At 36.5% G+C, this 19,142-nt stretch overlaps 3 protein-coding genes across 5 annotated transcripts in view; 2 read left to right on the forward strand and 1 right to left on the reverse strand.

The window, feature by feature from the left end:
* The first annotated feature begins 498 nt into the window (after nucleotides 1-498).
* Nucleotides 499-6,047, forward strand: gng8 (guanine nucleotide binding protein (G protein), gamma 8). Its single transcript, XM_052104590.1, has 3 exons — nucleotides 499-627; nucleotides 1,329-1,441; nucleotides 5,557-6,047. Exons 2-3 carry the CDS (start codon nucleotides 1,358-1,360, stop codon nucleotides 5,683-5,685), a joined length of 213 nt encoding a protein of 70 aa, XP_051960550.1. The 5' UTR covers nucleotides 499-627; nucleotides 1,329-1,357; the 3' UTR covers nucleotides 5,686-6,047.
* A 345-nt stretch (nucleotides 6,048-6,392) lies between these two features.
* tmem45b (transmembrane protein 45B) lies at nucleotides 6,393-14,232 on the forward strand. Its single transcript, XM_052104578.1, has 6 exons — nucleotides 6,393-6,558; nucleotides 10,605-10,813; nucleotides 12,062-12,265; nucleotides 12,379-12,563; nucleotides 12,706-12,848; nucleotides 12,945-14,232. The coding sequence occupies exons 2-6, from the start codon at nucleotides 10,612-10,614 to the stop codon at nucleotides 13,060-13,062; spliced, it is 852 nt and encodes a 283-aa protein (XP_051960538.1). The 5' UTR covers nucleotides 6,393-6,558; nucleotides 10,605-10,611; the 3' UTR covers nucleotides 13,063-14,232.
* An 85-nt stretch (nucleotides 14,233-14,317) lies between these two features.
* Nucleotides 14,318-19,142, reverse strand: part of nfrkb (nuclear factor related to kappaB binding protein) — a 29,705-nt gene continuing 24,880 nt past the window's right edge. For all 3 annotated transcript variants that reach the window (XM_052104577.1, XM_052104576.1, XM_052104575.1), the window contains exons 22-26: nucleotides 18,917-19,126; nucleotides 16,691-17,473; nucleotides 15,140-15,246; nucleotides 14,590-14,725; nucleotides 14,318-14,466 (exon numbers count right to left, since the gene is read on the reverse strand). In XM_052104577.1, the coding sequence (XP_051960537.1) occupies nucleotides 14,341-14,466; nucleotides 14,590-14,725; nucleotides 15,140-15,246; nucleotides 16,691-17,473; nucleotides 18,917-19,126 (1,362 nt within the window). In that variant the 3' untranslated portion in view covers nucleotides 14,318-14,340. The remainder of the gene's footprint in view (nucleotides 14,467-14,589; nucleotides 14,726-15,139; nucleotides 15,247-16,690; nucleotides 17,474-18,916; nucleotides 19,127-19,142) is intronic.

Here is a 19,142-nt window from a genome sequence, read left to right on the forward strand (position 1 = left end):
GTTTGCTTCATATCAGGAGAAACATGTTACTGGAATCAGGTGTGCAAATATTTATTTTTCACAAAAAAAAGAAAAAAGAAAAGAGAAGCATGCACTAAAATTTTTTAAAACAAGGTGCATGAAACAAGGTAGGATAGTAACAGTCTTGTCACATGTTTCACAGTTTCCAGAAAACATTAGTTGGAGGAGAGCATGAAAAACATCATTGGGTGTCTCTGGTGACTTAAAAACTTATTTATTTATTTATTTCATCTTATCTTCCTCAGATCTATAATTTGTTGATTAAATGAATGATTGTCTGTTGAAATATCATATTTTACTGAACATAAAAGCACAATGCTGCACACTTCGGTGGCAGGTATCACTCATCCGCTATTATGCACGACTGAGATTCATTCAGTAGAAGGTCACACCCCATGATGCCTGTGACTTGCCTCTTCAGCCCAATATGGGGGAGGAATGAAAGCTACTGTAATTATGAGAGGCAGCCTTTCCCATCCCAGCTCTTCACTCCACTTCTTACTTTCTCTTTATTCAGTCCTGCAGGTTGTACTGTATACAACAAACAATTAGGGATAACAAGACGTTTCATCTAATAGCATCCTAGATAAATCTGGATCAACTGAGGTAAGCCATTAAGAACTTGCATATAAAACATACCAGTAGAAGACAGAATTAAATATATGTTTTGCTTGAAATCATTTAGCAAAAAATATTAATATAATACAAATACTATATACATTTATCTAAATTAGCTCTGAAGTACACTTTATTTTAAAAGAGAATTTACATAAGGTGATCATTTATTTTACTGCAATATATATATTCACTGAAGGCATATGATGAAAGGTTACATCATTTGTTATACATCCATATACAACTACATAATAACAATTTTGGTGGAGCTATGTTAGGATTTTAATCTCAACAGAACATCTAAAAAGGCAGTGCCTTGTTTTTCAGCTTTTGAGCCAAAAGTAAAATTAAGAAGAAATATGGTAGTCGAAGTGTCAAGTACATAACATTACTTTATATTTATAAGTGAGCAGATTAGTTCTGCTCTCTAGACAGCGATCCTCTAGAGTCTAGAGGATCTCTGCACTTTCAGCTCTCCCACTGAGCCTCAACCAAAACACCAGCTGAGACCCAGCAAAACAATTACTGCTACTCTGCAACAGAGATGTCTTTAATATCCTAGAGGACATAAGTAACATTGTGTTCTAGAGAACTAGAAACAGCAGACATCTGCAAAACTCGTGTTGAGATGTTATCTACCAGATGCATTTAGCTGGATTCTCATGGGGGTTCACTTTGTGGTTTTCCTGCAGGGTTCATTCGGTAACTACAAGAGAGCAGAATGTCTAACAACATGGCCAAGATTGCAGATGCACGAAAGACCGTGGAACAACTGAAGCTGGAGGTTAATATTGAAAGGATGATGGTAAGACACCTGTATAGAATTTAATTATTCATGAATCAAAGAAAATTATTTAAACCACTTAAGTAACAAGTTACAATAAGTTTATAGGGTGCAACGGGGCTAAAGACACACCTTAAGGAAATGTAATGCTTTCTGATTGTAACCGGTCCCTCAACCGGGGTCTCCGGCATGGGAGGCAGGCGCGCTAACGAGGAGGCTAAAGTCTAACACACACTGCACAACATGTACCTACTGGCTGCCGTTACATGGTCACAAAATGTATCAAGATTGAAAAATATATTTATTTTTATTAAATATTGATGGAGTAATATAATTTGTGTGAAAATAAATCATAACAGAAGATTTTTTTATTACAATTCATAAAAATATAGAAATAATAATAAAAAAGGTGGCGAGGAAGGCCCCCAGGGGGATTAAGGTGATATTGTGTAAATATAGGGACAGTAATGAAACATTAGGAAACATAACAAATAAGGAAACATTTTTCAATTTAGGCAAATACATTTGTGAGAGCAATATACTTTTTTAAAATAACAAATGAAGATAATACTTATTCAAAACAACCACTACAGAAAAGAGTAAACGATTTCATAATCGTATGTATAATACATATATTATATTTATATATTTATGCATTTGGCAGACGCTTTTATCCAAAGCGACTTACAGTGCACTTATTACAGGGACAATCCCGCCGGAGCAACCTGAAGTTAAGTGCCTTGATCAAGGACACAATGGTGGTGGCTGTGGGGCTCAATCCAGTGACCTTCTGATTAACAGATATGTGGTTTAGCCCACTACACCACCACCACTGCTTACTGTGCTACTTTTTGTAGCTTTTTAGTGTTTTAGGAGAAAATGAAATCAAAATGGCCCTTTACACCAGAGGGCCTTTAGAGCCATTGTACCCTATGTGACAGGGGTCGGCAACCTTTTTGACATGAAGAGCCATTTTTTTTCCTGGTCAAAAACGTGCAAATGTATGTGATTTTCCCAAGTATAAGTCCACTTGTGAAAATGTTTCTATTTTGCATTTTTCTAATTGAATCGTTTATTTATCGTGTATTTTCAGCATAACAGTTTGATTTAAATTTTGTGCAAAACCCGATGATTATGATATAATCTTGATCCTGAATGTGAATTTTCACTGAGCATCTTGTGAAAGTTCTTTAATGAAAGAAAAACAGTTCTTTAGTACAAAATGTGTTAACACAAATTTGTCACAAATTTGCTTATTAAATTACTCATCACAAAAGTATGTGGAATCTTAACTATTTCTTATATTAAGACAGACAGTCCGACTGAGCTGATCCACCAATAAGAACATTCATATCAGACGTGATTGGATATATGCTAACAATTATATTTTCCAATTCAGTAAGGGGCAGGACATTTCCAGCATCTAAAGCTAATGCACAACCCTGGAGTAACCATAATTTGCTCTATAAATGTATTTCCCAGCTAAGCATATATATATATACATATATATATATATATATATATATATATATATATATATATATATATATATATATATATAAATTTAACTTATGAAATTAAACTTGAAATTAAAAATAATGCATGTTTTTGCACAAGTGCTAGTTTTGATGCTCTTTGCAGATGCTGGACAACTGTGTCCCTCCCTTATGTAAAATATATTAACTTTTTTTTTTTGCCAATTACTGCTGTCCGTGGTGCCTTTTTCTCGTGATATCAAATCAGATCAATTCATATTTGTAAGTAGAAAAGCATATTATACATAGTAGGCCTACACAAATAAAACATGAATTCTTATGTAGGTTCTATGGTAACGTGTTCACGGGGTCCTTCATAAATTCACAGTATGCCCACCTCTTCAGACATATCTACACCACTGTGTTATTGTAATAATGTAATCACAGCACACAAGCATCAGCACGAGAAGAACAGGCTATTTTTTTACATTACGTTTTTCGCATCCAATCTACATCTTATGTAATCCTTCCTCAAGATCATGCGGCATGATTTCATTAGCTGAATGGGAGACTAAACACTATTAAAGTGTGACGAGATTTAGCCCTTTTCAGTGAATCGCACCTGCAAAATCCTAAAAGGTTATTTACATGTTTAATTAATATCTGAATATACTTCAAAAGATTTTTGAACCCCACGATGTGGGTTTATGTATTCTCTTTTAACCGTTTAATGTAATTTTGAGTGTGACTATGGTTTAAGGACAATGTGCCTGTAGGCCTATGCTGGGTTGGAAATCTCAAGGATTAATATTGGTGTTTTTGTTATTACATCAGGTGTTGTTCTGAAAGCAAAAAGAAACAAATGAAACACGGAATGTAGGAAGTTATCCATGCCTGACCGAAGCAAAGGGAGGCTTTTTGTTTAGCCTCCCATTCAGCTCATGAAAACATGCTGTGTGATCATGAGGAAGGATTACATCAAGATGTAGATTAGAATGCAGTATTAAGTAAGCAGAATTTATATAAATAAAATAGTCCACTCCACTCTTTCTGTTACTGGTGTGCCATTGATTACCCCTCCTCATGACTATGCTGGCACGTGTGCCATAGGTTGCCGACCCATTTTGTTTAACGAGAGAGTGCATGTACTTTTTACTGTAAATTATTGTTAAAATTACCGTTAAAAAATATATAATTGGGCGTTCCCAGAATTCCCTGCTTTACCCATCAAAATTTCATTATATTTTATGAGAATAGTTGTTTCTTCTTATATTTAATATCGCTTATCTACATTGGAGTGTTCTGTGTTAAATTTTATGTAGTTTATTTCATGTTTATTGCATTATTTTAATTTCATATGTGTTACCCTGATGGTGTTTAGTGTTTGTGTGAGTGCAACTGAGCACTGTATCTACATGTTCATTGGTCATTGCTCTTGGAAAGGCCACTATATGAACTTATATCACCATGTGCCTTTCTGTAAATACTACAGTAAGTAACAATACATTATAAAGTAAAAAGCAGATTTTGACAGTTTTATAAGGTTTAAGTATAAAGTTTATATAATTTAATAATATAAACGGTAATGCACCGTAAAATATACAGGCATCAAAATTACATCCTGTAAAGCCTGAAGCATGGTTACTGTATTTTTTTACTGCCAGATTTTTACCATAAATTGAACAGGATTTTTTTTTACAGTGAGTAGTTCACCCTAAAATGAAAATTGTCTTATTATTTACTCACCCTCATGCCATCACAGATGTGTATGACTTTCTTTCTTCCTCTGAACACAAAAACTGATTTTTTTAGAAGAATATCTCCATACAATGCAAGTGAATGGTGACCAAATCTTTTAAGCTCCAAAAAACACATAAAGGCAGCAAAAAAGTAATACATACGACTCCAGTCTTTAAATCTATGTCTTCTGAAGCAATCAAAATATAAATAGTTTTTACATCATGACATCTGCAATGATTTAAAGCTTGATTACACTTCCTAGTGCCATCTAGCTCTCTGTGCACATGTCAAGCACAGAAATGTAATCAAGATTGAAATCATGATCGTGCCAAGAGAATGCAATGGCAAGATACAGTGATAATATTGTTATATTTTGGTCTGTTCTCATCCAAAATTGATTGGATCACTTCAGAAGTCATGGAATAAACCACTGGAGTTGTATGTGTTACTTTTATGCTTTCTTTCTGTACTTTTTGGAGCTTTAAAGTTTTGGACCTCATTCATTTATTGTAGGACATACAGAGCTGAGATATTCTTCTAAAAGTCTTTGTTTGTGTTCTGCAGAAGAAATAAAGTCATTCACATCTGGGATGGCATGATTGTGAGTAAATCATGAGAGAATTATATGTGTATTAATTGTTGCATTACATGAACTAAAAATGAACAATAGTATATTTATAAATTAAATTAAACCAAACGGTAATTAATAAATGATGTGAAAAATATTGTGTATATTGTTTGTTCATGATACCAAATGGAAGACTTTTTATGTCAAAGATTTCATGATGATTTTCAACATGTTAGCTTTATTTGTTGTCTTATATATTTAGAAGGTCCAATTAAAATGTATTCCAGAGTAAAAAACAAAACAAAAACAAGGTACAAAGGTATATGATTGGCGGCTTGTCTCTCTTTGCACAGGTATCTAAAGCAGCAGCTGAGTTGATGGCATACTGTGAGGCCCATGCAAAAGAGGACCCCCTGGTGATGCCCGTACCATCCTCAGAAAACCCTTTCAGGGAGAAAAAGATTTTCTGTACAGTTTTGTAATTTTTTTTCATAGGGCACACATTTTACTGTATTCTTTTTTAGGATAATTCCAAGCAAAATGCTTTGCTGAGTTCCTAAACTTCACACACGTTATTAAATGTGTCACCTACCAGCTGTAAAATGTCGAGCTTCCTTATGTTTGGTGATTTTCATCAGTGTGTGTTATAGAATGTAGTCATAAGCAGCTAAACCGCGTTCAAGCCTCTTCCTTCAAAACTGACAATATATTATTTTACCTCATGGTGGCGCAATTTTTTTTTTTTTTTTAATAACTAACACTATGTCATGAGCTATTCATCCACCACCCGCTCAGCTGCTTTTGAGCGTCATTTCACCTACATACTAACAGCAATAAAATAAGAGAGTGCAAAGTTCGTCCTGCCTGAGGTTGTTTGTTGTATTCTCTTTTGTGTCAGCTTCCGTGAATGGATTATACATTAACTGCCAATAAACTCCCTGTACAATTTCATCAATACATGCATTACCAAAGAACGCCTCAGTAAAACGCTTACAAAACGTGCAATTCATATAGGCACAATCCAACAATTACTTTAAGATCCATATATTTAACAATGTATAAATATTAAAAAGATTGCAGTATATCTGCATACGAAAGTGAAACAATTCCATTTGAAACCAAATATCTAAATACGGATAAATGCACCTCATTAAAGAAAGGGGCGGGGTCATCTTATTAATGTAAGGTTGCAAGCTGCTGTCAGTCAACAACAGTAGGGGCGATGTCTTCTTTTTTACTGTAAATAATGTGATCAGTTGAGCAGGTGTATGCATTGCAGACAGATAACTTTTCCCATCATAAAAGCAAGACGGGAGCTTTGGGTACCCCGCGTGACAACATAGGCCAGCATTCAGGTAGAGTACTCAAACAACATAGACATTGAACTGAAAAAACGTTGATGGTAAATTGCTGTGGAAAATCTTTTGGTAGCCTATACAATGAAATAATGGAAATCCGTATCAAAGGTTACATACTGTAAATGTTAGTTTTTATTATAATATTATATTTATTTTAATATATATATATATATATATAAAACGAGAATAACGTAGTTTGTCAAGTTGTTGATGAACGATTTTTCTCAGGCTTTGCCCAAAATCTACAATGCATTGCTTCCGGTTGCTAGAATTATTATTAGGCTACTACTATAAAACATCATAAACGATCTCCTTCAAACAAGCAAAAAGCTTTGAACATACGTCTCTTTTTTGTTTAATATCTGCTTTTCCTAATGTTGGTGGCTAATACCAGGTTTACCAGAGTTTTATTGCAGTAACGATAACTGTTATAACCATATGGTATATTTGGGCGGTAACTGGTAACCATTGTGAATACTTGTACTGTGCTAGGCAGGCTATTTGTTCCTTAGATAGAACCACTAAAAATGCTGCTCATGAGACTATAAGGGTGGGTAAATAAAAGCGTTTTCTTACTAAGTAAAACTTGATCTCCCTGACAATACCGAGCACAGACATCTCATTTACAGAGACTAACTGAAGCATCAAAACAGGTGGACCACGTGTAGGCTATCTGAATGCTCTTCTTCAGGTTAAAAACTAAATAACATGCTTATTTGGGATCCTCCTACCCTGTATTTCAATAACAAAGTTCAATCAAATTTATTTGAGTGATCTTTAATCAAATAATGATAAAAACTAAATATTTTGTTTTATTAAGTTAATTAAGTTTAACATTACAGTTTAATTTGATGGATTTTTTTTAATTAAATCATAAAATTATTATAAAGCAACTTAACACACTGCCTGACAGCCCCCCCCCCCCAAAAAAAAGAGTTGCTGTTTGTATTTAAATAAGCTGATACTTAAGAGCCTATGATTGGATCATTATTGCAGTGATTAATGTTTCAGCTGACAACAGTTCTTTTAACCCTAACTGATGCAGTGAGTAGCTTCTCATTCTTTAACAACCATGTCGGAAGATGTATCCCATGGTCTTGGAAAAGATGTTACTGTATTTCAGAAGGGGAAAGTGGAATTTGGTAAAGAACTGTCCAACGCATTATTAAAACATGGAAGGATAGTGGTGAACCATCAGCTTCACGGAAAAAATGTGGTTGGAAAAACTCTTAAATGATTGTGATCGGAGATTACTAAAACTCTTTAAGTCACATTGTAAAAAAAATCGACTGTAGAAATTACGGCTATGTTTAAGAGAGAAAGTGAGAGTATTTCCACACACACAATGCGACAAGAACTTAAAGGATTGGGACTAAACAACTGTGTGGCCACAAGAAAGCCACTTGTTAGTGAGGCTAATCGCAAAAAACAACTTAAGTTTGCTAGGGAGCATAAAGATTGGACTGAGGAAACAATGGAAAAAGGTAATGTGGTCTGATCATGTGGTCATGTGGTCCAGATTTACCATATCCCAAAGTCATGGGTGCATCAGGGTAAGAAGGGATGCCCATAAAGCGATGCACACATGCTTAGTGCCCACTGTCCAAGCCTCTGGAGGGAGTGTCATGATCTGGGGTTGCTTCCATTGGTCAGGTCTCAGCTCAACAACATTATGCGACAATAAAATGAAGTCAGCTGACTACCTGAATGTTTATTCTTTTCAATGGATTTTTCCTTCCCTGACCACACAGGCATATTCCAGGTCGCCAATGCCAAGATTCAGCTCAAACTGTGAAAGAGTGGTTCAGGGAGCATGACAAATTATTTTCACACATAAATTGGCAACCACAGAGTCATGACCTTAACCCCATTGAAAGTCTTTGGGATGTCCTGGAGAAGACTTTACAGAGTAGTTCGACTCTCCTGACATCAATACAAGATCTCGGCCGAAAATTAATGCAACTCTGGATGGAAATAAATGTTGTGATGTTGCATAAGATTGTCAAAACAACTGTCAGGACAACAGTGCACCGTAATCAAAGCTAAAGGCGGTCCAACTAATATATACATTTATACAGGGCATTGATCTCCACAGCAGGTCAGACTGGATCTGGGCATGATGGGAGCAATACATCTCAGGATGGGTGTTCCAAGATGTGGGTGGAGATAAAGGAATGGATAGAATGTTGCCTCTAATGTCATAAATACAGCAACACGTTTTGCCCTTACAATGACTCGTTAGTGACTCTTCAGCTGTAACAGAAATGCAAACAAATGAACATATGAACATAATGCATGTTTTAAATATATTCTACATAAATATTATCTTAAAAATATGTGAAACCCAAATAATGTACTTAAAAGTAGTTACCAGTAACTCAATTTAAAGTCAGTAACTGTACCCTGAATACACACAATTTTGTACCACTGCTTTTTTACTTTAAAAGTAATTTGATTACAGTGACACTGCATGCCATATAACATTCATCTTTATGTCTATAGTGCATTTTATTTGTCTTGTTCATGATTTTCAGAGAAACTAATTTCCCCTACTAATAGCTGTTTGTAATAAAGGCTTATCAAACTGAACTTTGGTTTGCACGACACGTTGACTGATATATGATCATAGAGGAGAGTGATATTTGAATCATTATATACTACATTGCCAAAAGTATGTGGACACTTAATTCCAGTGAAGACAAGAAGGTGCTGTGAGTGATTTTAGCCATTCTACTTCCATGACACTGAGCCTTTGGATCAGTCACACCACCTCTTTCCAAAACCCTGCACAACAAATATTCGAAATGAGCTTAATTGAAGCCGACATCATGCAGAAACGGGTTTTAAAAACAAAAGCAGCTAAATAGCGTCCTCAACTGACAAGTGTTATGAACAACATGGCATAAAATGATAGTAATCCTCAATAAATAGCTTCAACTACAATACAATGAGAACGCACAAAATTATAGACCACGACCTGCAGACACATTTTTGTTTGTTGTTTACAGGGTCTAGAGCGGTCACAGAGACTGATGAGATATCTCATGTCAATTATTTCAGTTATATCTCTCAGGGAGTAGGAATATGTTTTGCATACCTTTCCATGAAAAAAATATAGCTTACAGCACACAACTGTGTGCTACAAAATTTGTGGTGAGAATTTGAGCAGGACCCTTATCTGTTCCAGCATGACAATGCCCCTGTGCACAAAGAAAAGGTTTACTTTAGGGTGGAAGAACTTGACTGGCCTGCACAAAGCCCAAACCTGAACCTCACTGAACACATTTGGGATGAATTGGAAACTGTGCACCAGGCCTCATACCATAACCCGACATCAGTTTTTGACCTCGCTAATGGTCTTGGGAATAAAAGCAAATCCACAACACGTTCCAACATCTTGTGGAAAGCCTGCCCAGAAGAGTGGAAGCTGTTAGGGATGGTTAACTCCATTTTATAGCAAATGGTTTTAAAATGTAATGTTCAAGATTCAAGAATTGGTGTTCAGGTGTCCACATACTTTTCTCAAGAGAATTCGTGATGAAATAGTATGTGGCAAATTCATACAAGTTGAGTTTGTGATACACCCACCAATGAGAGACGTTTTCCTTTGTGTCCTTGTGGTTCCAAATGTTCCGTTTGTTCCATGTTTATCCAAAACTGTGTTTTTGTAACTTTAACCCCCAACTCAATCCCCATCCCTAAACCTAACCATAAAGTGTAACACCTTACCCTACTCATAGCGTAAACATAACAATGATATTGATTTAAAAGCCATGATGTTTATATGAAAGAAAGTGACATTTCTGGGTTCCGAACGTGTGTTCGTGAAGCGTATGTGATTAGTTGATGTATAAGTCGTACGAATTTGCAACCTTTTTGTAGTGTAATGAATTCTCATGAGACTGTGTTGTCATTCCATGTATTTGAGTCCCCACCAGGTCATATGAAACCAAGCATATAACAACATTCTTTTGTTGGATTATATTTTGTAGAATCAAATTATTCAGTGCATGGGTTTCATTTACCTAATTTTTGTTTTAAAGTTGCAGAATGGCCAACTTCAAAGGACATGCATTACCTGGTACATTCTTCTTGCTATTTGGCCTGTGGTGGTCGTTAAAGTGCCCTTTAAAACAGATATGGAAGAGAAGAGAAAGACAACATGGAGACAGACAGAACCAGAAGCTGACTCTACATTTAAACAGAATAAACTTAATTGAAGGGGCTCTGAAGATCTTCTTTGCATTTGTTGGTGAGCCACATGCACATAAACAAACTTTAAATCTCTGACTGGTTTCCTATTTGTAAATTGTAGTAGAGTTGAGTAAAACTAAAGAAGTGAATAAGAAAAGAAAAAGAAAAGTAATCTTCTTGAACTTAAAGGTATATTCTGGGCTCAATACAAATTAAGCTTGATCGACAGCATTTGTGATTCATAATGTCGATTACCACAAAAAAGCATTTTGACTTGTCTCTCCTTTTCTTTAAAAAAATAAATAAAAAGCAAAAATCAATGTTACAGTGAGACACTTACAATGGAAGGGCACATTTCTGGAGGGTTTAAAGGCAGAAAAGTGAAGCTTATAATTTTTTTAAAGCACACATTAATTGTTCTGTTAAAACTCATGTATTATTTTAATTGTAAAGTTGTTTAAATCATAATTTTTAAGGTAGTTTTAGGGTTGGTTTAACATCATCATGGCAACGAAGTTGTAAATCTGGCTATAGCTTTACACAGAAAAGTTTAGTAAGCGATTCGATCACACTAAAGTCATATTAGGGTGGGATTAGGGTTAGGTAACTCTAACATGCATATTATTTATGTCTTGTGGCTTTTCTTTTGAAACAGTGAGTATTTTAAAGTTTATAGACTGGCCCCATTCACTTCTATTGTAAGTGGCTCACTGGAACCCAGATTGTTCATTGTTTTAAAGAGAAGTCAAAATGAACTTTTGTGGCAATCAATATTATGCCACAAATTTAACTCGAGCTTTACTTGCATTGAACCCGGAATATTCCTTTTAAACAATAACATAGAGTCTATGGACACTTGGTCAACAATGTGTGAATGTCATCACATTAGATAACAAAATATTAAAAGTGTCATCAGCAAACAAATGCTATAGATTTTCTTAGAACAAACTTTACTTGTCCTAGCAAGTTTTTCATTCACCTTTAACCATCTGATTTCTAGTAGAGGAGCCACAGGTTTAGTTCAGCACATTAACTATGATCACGTTCCACTAACGTTTGCCAACTAGAAAATGGCTTCATTTTGACCAATATATATTGTATTATATGTAAATAGACACATAACAAACTTTATTTTTTTTATAAGATTTCATTTGAAAATTGAGTTTGTGCTAGCTAATTGCCGTTTGATTTGATATTTTGTTAAGGCAATGACATTCATACATTTCTAAACGTGTCTTATGTGCCCAAATACTTTTGGGGACCACTGTATTTTTACTTAAACCAAAATTTTGAAATGTCTCTCCAGGGATCATGGCAGAGCAGTTTGTGCCTGACGGCCCTCATGCCCATCTGTATAAGGATGGCTGGGTGAAACTGATGAATTGGCAGCACAGCACCATGTACTTGTTCTTTGGCATCTCTGGCATCGTAGATGTTCTAACCATGTCCTCTCTTCCTGTCCCTGTTGGTCTTGACCGTCTCTCTCTTTCCTTGGCTCTCTTTGTGGAAGGTATCAACAAAAATGTACTTAATAACATAAATATTTAGTAATTGCTTGCCCTCAAAGGTCTCTGGAGCTTCTGTTTGATATTAAGTTGAAATGTCATGGCCTCTCCCTTCCAGGGTTCCTTTTCTATTTCCATGTGCACAATCGCCCCCCTCTGGACCAGCACATTCACACTCTGCTTCTGGTTGCGGTGTTTGGTGGTTCAGCTAGCACAATGATTGAGGTGTTTATGCGAGATAACACAGCGTTAGAGTTTTTCCGGTGCAGTTTAGCCATCCTACAAGGCACATGGTTCTATCAGGTAAGGGACATCGCATAGTCATAGTAATTCCATTCCATAAAGAGAATTAGCCACTAAAATCACTTTGAATGATCTCATTCATGGAAAAGGAGGAAATGCAAATCATATGTATCCTCTTCAATGCTGCCATTTCTTTCATCAGATTGGGTTTGTGCTGTATCCTCTGAGTGGACCAGAGTGGAATCTGGAGGAACATGGCAACATCATGTTTGTCACCATGTGCTTCTGCTGGCATTATGCTGTTGCTCTTTTGCTTGTGGGCATTTGCTACAGTATGGTTTTCTGGTGAGAACTGCAGATTTTCATAAAGATCTTAGAACATCTACCCTCAGATTTAATTTGGATTACAGTCGTGTGCATTTGCAACTCTGATCTTTGCAGGTTTTCTAAATGGTGTGTAGGGAGGCAGATCGGTGACATGGAGTTGGGCCTCAGGAAGACCACTCTTTCTGACTCCAGCTCCAAGAAGGCTTTGCTCCAGGAATCAGATGAAGAGTAGATGGAGCCTTGAGCTTAGGCTGTAAATGATTTAATGCACTGAATGCAAATGCAGAGTTTTAAGCTTTGCTCTGCTAACAAGCGGCCTTCCAATAGGACTGAATTCATATGCATGATTTAACACAATGATTCAGCATCTATTCAAACAATCTTTTCCTCAATTTAATGATGAAAAATGGAATTGTAAATAAAGTGGTTATCGCAGGTGCTGTGGCACCTTTCTCTTAAAACAGATGCATGCACTTTTGACAAGCCAGCCACGTGTCTGACCTAAATAGAGGTAAAGAAAAGATCAAGATATTCCTCTAGAATTTATGCATGAATGTTATTCACTTCAAAATACTAGCATAGATATATTTTAACGGAATGGAAATTAGGAAACTACAAGGATATTATGTTCTTGTCACTGCATTAGGAAACATGGCTCTAGCATGTAAATGAGGTAACGCATGCAAATGATTAGATCTACATATATGATGTCCAGGGTAAAGCCCTATACGGCATGAAGCATCTTGTGACTTATCAAAACATATTCAAATTAAAAATAACAAAATCAGTTGAGTAAATGTAACAGTTGCTTCTCAAGATTTATATTTATTAGCACAATTCAAACAGTGGCAACTGTATATTAACAGTATTTATTAACTTACATTTCTTTAAGAGAATATAAGATACAGCACAAATAAAAAACTTCTTTCTCTGTGCACATGTCAATATTTTCTAGACAAAGGCCATTCACCATAACAAGCTCATAGGTTTCTGCTCTTATACATGTCATGCACTATTGTTCACTATCTGGGATGTGACATCTCTTGTGATCTTACGTCCATGTTCACAAAATGCTCTATATCAACAAATCAACTTGTTTTAAACTTGCAGTGATCAGCATATTACCGAAATATTTGGAAGAGTGTCAGGTCAAAACCAGTGCTTGGTTGGAATCTGACACCGTTTTGCCCATATGCTACTTCGTGGGAAAGTGGAAAGAACTAGAGCAAGACCTTTCAGAGCAAAATGTAGTACAGATGCTCTCTGCACTTTGCTTTTTTGCACTTTGAGTCTCTCATGATGCTTTCTCCATCAGAAGAGAAGTGACTTGAGCTATTGCCTTTAAGGGATAGTTCACCCAGTAATGAAAATTCTGCCATACTTATTGTTCAAAACCCATATGATTTTCTTTCCTCTGTGGAACACAAAAGAAGATTGCATAAATAAAAATGTTTGGGTGAACTATCCCTTTAACTATGGTACATGTTCATGGCTCTGCTGCTTGCTCAACTCATTGGGGGTCAGGGTTTGTTTTCGGTGAGGGTGCAGTAGAGACCACCACTGTAGATACTGTTGATTTCGCAGAGCTGGCCACCGTGCGCTGTAGCTGCTGAGCTGGTACCGTCTGAATTCGAACCTGGGGAATAGAAATATATTCAGTTAACTCACATCTTGATTCCCCACACGAGTAGTGTATGGTTTGGCTTGCAAAACCAGTTTTAATTTGTTTGGGAAACATGGTAAAGTCTGATCATTCAACCTGTGTGGCCTGCCCCTGCTGCTGGAGCTGCTGCAGCTGTTGAGCAGTTACAAAGCTGACAGGCTTGTTCCCAGCAATCAGCTTTGTGCCTGCTGGCATGGTAGTCAGGATAATGTTTCTCCCCAGACTGCTGATACTACAAGACACATTTGGCAAATCAGACTTTCAGTTCATAGTGACCCTTTTAAAAGTGACATGTGTAATTTTTTTTTACAGTATGTTTAAACGCTTTCTTGTATCGTAATTTAATGTACAGAGTCAACTAAAAGTAAGCATTTCTAGGAATGTAAACACCGTGACTCTGGCACTCTCTAAACATTGCTCTGTTTGAGCATCACAACAAGCTTGACATAGCTCAATTGGTTCAACCAATGGTGTGCAATTGGAATGGGACTATCAATATTTTTGACCAATGAAAGAAATTGACCAAATTCAAAACAGTAATTTTGTTTGGGGATTACACACTTCACTGTTAACAAATTTAAGATTGTGTTTTTTTATTTATTTTTTATAATAATATGATTATTAGGTGATATAGCTGAATTCTTACTTGGTGCTTATGTTTCCCTTAATTATGGGTGTGGTGACCACACTCTTGTTTTTCAATGGTTGACTGAGGACAGATAGAGGGACTGTGATCCTTGTAGGAATCTTTCCCTGAAAACAGAAAACTTGAGTTCAGACAATTATGTTGACATGCATAACAGGCAGTGTGTACTTGATACACTACATTCTTCCACTAAAAGGTTATAAATAAGGATGCCCTTTAAATGCCCTTCTAGGCTTTTCACAAAAACAATAAGCATGGGTTAATGTCTTTTTTAACCCTAGGTTAAGCAAGATTTCACACTTGTATTATTAAACGGGGCTAGCATAACTTTTAAACCTGGATTATGTTGACAAGGCCAGAAAGATTTCCTGTTTTAGTCGCATACCGAAAATTAAAGGCTTATAAAAAAAAATTTTTGAGACTCTCAGCCTAAGAAACTGTTGAAAAAAACAAACTAAACTGAAATTATTTCCTTATTTTTCTAAATATATATATATATTATATATTTATAATAATATATAAATTATATATATTATTCTAATTCATAATTCACAATATATATAAATCTCAGGGTGTAAATAACAGCACCGAAAAGCGGCTTTTGTTTTACTCCCAATCATGTCACCTGTAACGTAGTACAATTTTGTATTGATTTACCAAAGCAATCAAGAGACAAAGCGTTACAAAAATAATTTATCCTAGTTTCCAAAAGCCTCTCCAAACATATGAAACATAATAATTGTACGTAAGAACTAATTACAAATGCAAACACAACAATTATTAAAGGTATGCTCTCTCTCCAAAGCATGCAAGCAGGAGTAACGAGATCTCATTCAGTTCAATTCTGTGTCATTTATTCCAGATTTCATTCTGGATTACCTACTGATCTATGTATCCAATTGCAGTGTGTGTGGGCTCGTTTTAAAGACAATCGCCTCCTCTAAGTAATGATGTGTGCTATTTTAGATTCCGTTTATTGTTTGTGAAGTTATAAGCAAAACAGCTTATAAGCAACACCTGATTATATGTAATGTCAAAGACATATATTTTTGTCTGTGAGTAAAACAAATAGACAGGTTGTATTCTACTCTTTGAGAGCTTTCCAAAAAGCATATGACACATGGCCATTTGATCAGTTTGATGTTTTTACCATCTAGGCCTACAATAAAATGTGCAGTGCAAAATTATCAATAAATTATCAAAACATAACACTTCAGATTTTTCTGCAAATTTCAAAGCACTTGTTCAGTTTTGGTCATAATACCTACATGCATTGTAAAGAAGAGCTTCCCCCCCATTAACGATACCTATTTTGTGTTTTTCAAGTAGTTATTGATATTTTGATATATTTAAAAAAAAAAAAGCTTAAAGGGTTAATTCACAAATTGGAATGCTAAAGATATACAGTGTGGATTAGTAATCCAGGGTAAAGTATGAGCAGTGTTCAGAGGACAATATTAAAAATGACCCTGGATTAATCATTTCGATTTTGAAAAGCCCCTACAAGTCTGTCAGGCTTTTTGAATTTAAAAATCTAAAAGGTAAACTTACTGCTTGTGTGGCTACTACAGTAGCACTGACCGGCACTTGTCTGACTGTGGTTGCTGTGGTTCCCAGAGAGAGCGGAGAGCCTGTGGCAGCAGGCCCAAGTGCCACGCCTTTGGCCCCTGCCACTCCACTGGTTGCTATGGTAACAGTGGCTGCCCCTGACGACACAGTGACAGGCTTTGCAGCTGTGGTGATGGTGCTAATTGCGACAGTCTGACCCTGTTTCTGAGGGATCACACCAAGGTTTGGCACTATTCGAATAGTAGTACCTGCTGCTTTCGAGTCTGAGGATGTGACTGTTGAGAATGTGCGGGCTTTGGGTTCAGCCATAGTGACAGCAAGGGCGGGCATGAGGCGGATGGCTGTGTCACAGGCTGCCTTCAGTTCCGGGTGAACTTTCACTAAGGTGGCAGTGCCTGTGGTGCCTAGAGAGGCAGATGCTTTGGTAGCCAGTGTCTCAGATGCAGTGGGTGGGGCAGTCTTAGAGGCAGGGGGTGAAGGCTGGGGTGAAGACACATGTAGAGTGGCAGAGATGCTCTTGCTGCCTGTGCTGGTGGCACTGGTCAGCATGTCTGAGGTGAGTTTGACGGTGGCCATTGGGGATTTAGTGAGGGTGGCCATCATGTCTGGAGTGATACGGAGCACTGTTTGACCTTTTGCATCAGTGGTAATTGAGGAGGGGGGCAGGCGGAGTACATCCTTTCCCTGGATGCGTAGATTAGTGGCAGTGAGAGGGATTCTTGCCCCACTCTGGGTCTTTACACCTAACTGGCCAGTGATGGCAACCTGTTTGAAACAAAAGCAAGTAACTCATGAAATGAAAATGGGTGCATTGCACAAAAACATGTCCAAGTCACATTTTAAACCAAAATCACACAAAAAAAAAAAAAGAAAAATAAGAAACTGTATTTTGTAAAAAGAAAAAGTGTTTTTCAAATGTGACATTTTTTAATAATTTAGCACATTTCCCCCAAAAATTCTCATTCATTTTGAGTGTTTGGAGATTCTCACTAGATTCTAGAAAATAATAGTTTTTTTCACATTACAGTAAAAAGAATGACCAACTATGTATAAGTACTACATATAAATGCACGGCTAATCCTGATAGAAGGAAAACATTAGAGGTAAAAAGAAAATTTCTCAGTTGTTTCCAAGTCTTCACTGAATTCTTGTTAGATATGGTACATTAATACAGCTTCCGGGTTTGGCTAAGAAGCAGATCTGTAATTAAAATTATACTTAACAATGTTTTTTATGACTCCTATGCTGATGAAACCATCACACAGGAAAAAAATTTAACTGCTCATTTTCATTTATTTTGTTGAGGCAAGCGGCCAATTTTGGGCTTGTTTTTCAAGACCAGGCTGTTTATTTCTGTTGCTAGATCTCGCAACACTGCAATTGGTATTTCACCCACCCCTTAGAGAAGAGTACTGTAATTTTAAAAAGAACGTTATTAACCATTCTTTTATTTTGCTCTTGGAAAGGAGGCATCGGAACTTCTGAACTGGAACGAAAAAATACAGTTTTTGTTCAGACCGAACCGAAAAACATTTAGTTTTTAGTCCCTGGACTTAACCTCCAGTGTGCTGTCTGTCTGCATTGGTCTCAGAACATTTCGAAATGCATTGTATTTTTGTCCTTACTTCATATAAAGCATCTGATCAATCATGTTTAGCCGCATGTGGTTTCGCAATATATCGCTCAAATTGTAAAAATTGCATATCGGATGAAACAAGAGACTAATATTTTGACTCACAGATTTCAATGTAAAAATGTAATGAGGTTTCTTACTAGATATAATTTTGTTGGCATTTCTCCCAAAGACAAACTACACTGTGGTTGGCGCCATGTTGTTTTGTCACATCACTGTGCGTCAAAAGTTTAACCCTTGACTGAGAGCACAGTCTCCTGAACTTAGATCAGTCGGTAAAAATTAATTTATATTATGCGTTGCGCACAGCCAAGCAAAAACACAACATCCACGCATGTGTACGCATGGTCGTTCAAGGTTAAAGCCTGGTGTGATCGCCCCTTCATAATAAAAAAAATTAAAAATCTGACTGGCTCAAAAAATAGGTTTCTGTTTCTTAAAGCAATATATAATTTACTTATTTTTATTTTGGGATGAAATTTGACCTGGACATGCTCTTCACAGGATGACATTTCATTTTAAATAAAAATTATTTTATATATCATCAGACAAAGTCACTCCAAGTCAGTTTGTACCTGTTTGATAATATTCTGGCTGCTGAGTCCCTGCAGTAATGCAGGTGATGCTGGGTTGTGAGCAGGGCTAATGGGGGATCTTGTCTGAGGTTTGGTTACCGTGACAGCCGAGGCAAGACCTGCGACAGTCAGACTGGCCTGACCTTGTGAAGCCTGCACCTGAATGGGACTTCCTGCAGATGGGCCTCTAAGTGGAACAGTCACCACTGCCTGCTCACAGAAATAC

This window comes from Xyrauchen texanus, chromosome 34 (assembly GCF_025860055.1).
Source record: "Xyrauchen texanus isolate HMW12.3.18 chromosome 34, RBS_HiC_50CHRs, whole genome shotgun sequence".
NCBI classification, from domain to species: domain Eukaryota; kingdom Metazoa; phylum Chordata; class Actinopteri; order Cypriniformes; family Catostomidae; genus Xyrauchen; species Xyrauchen texanus.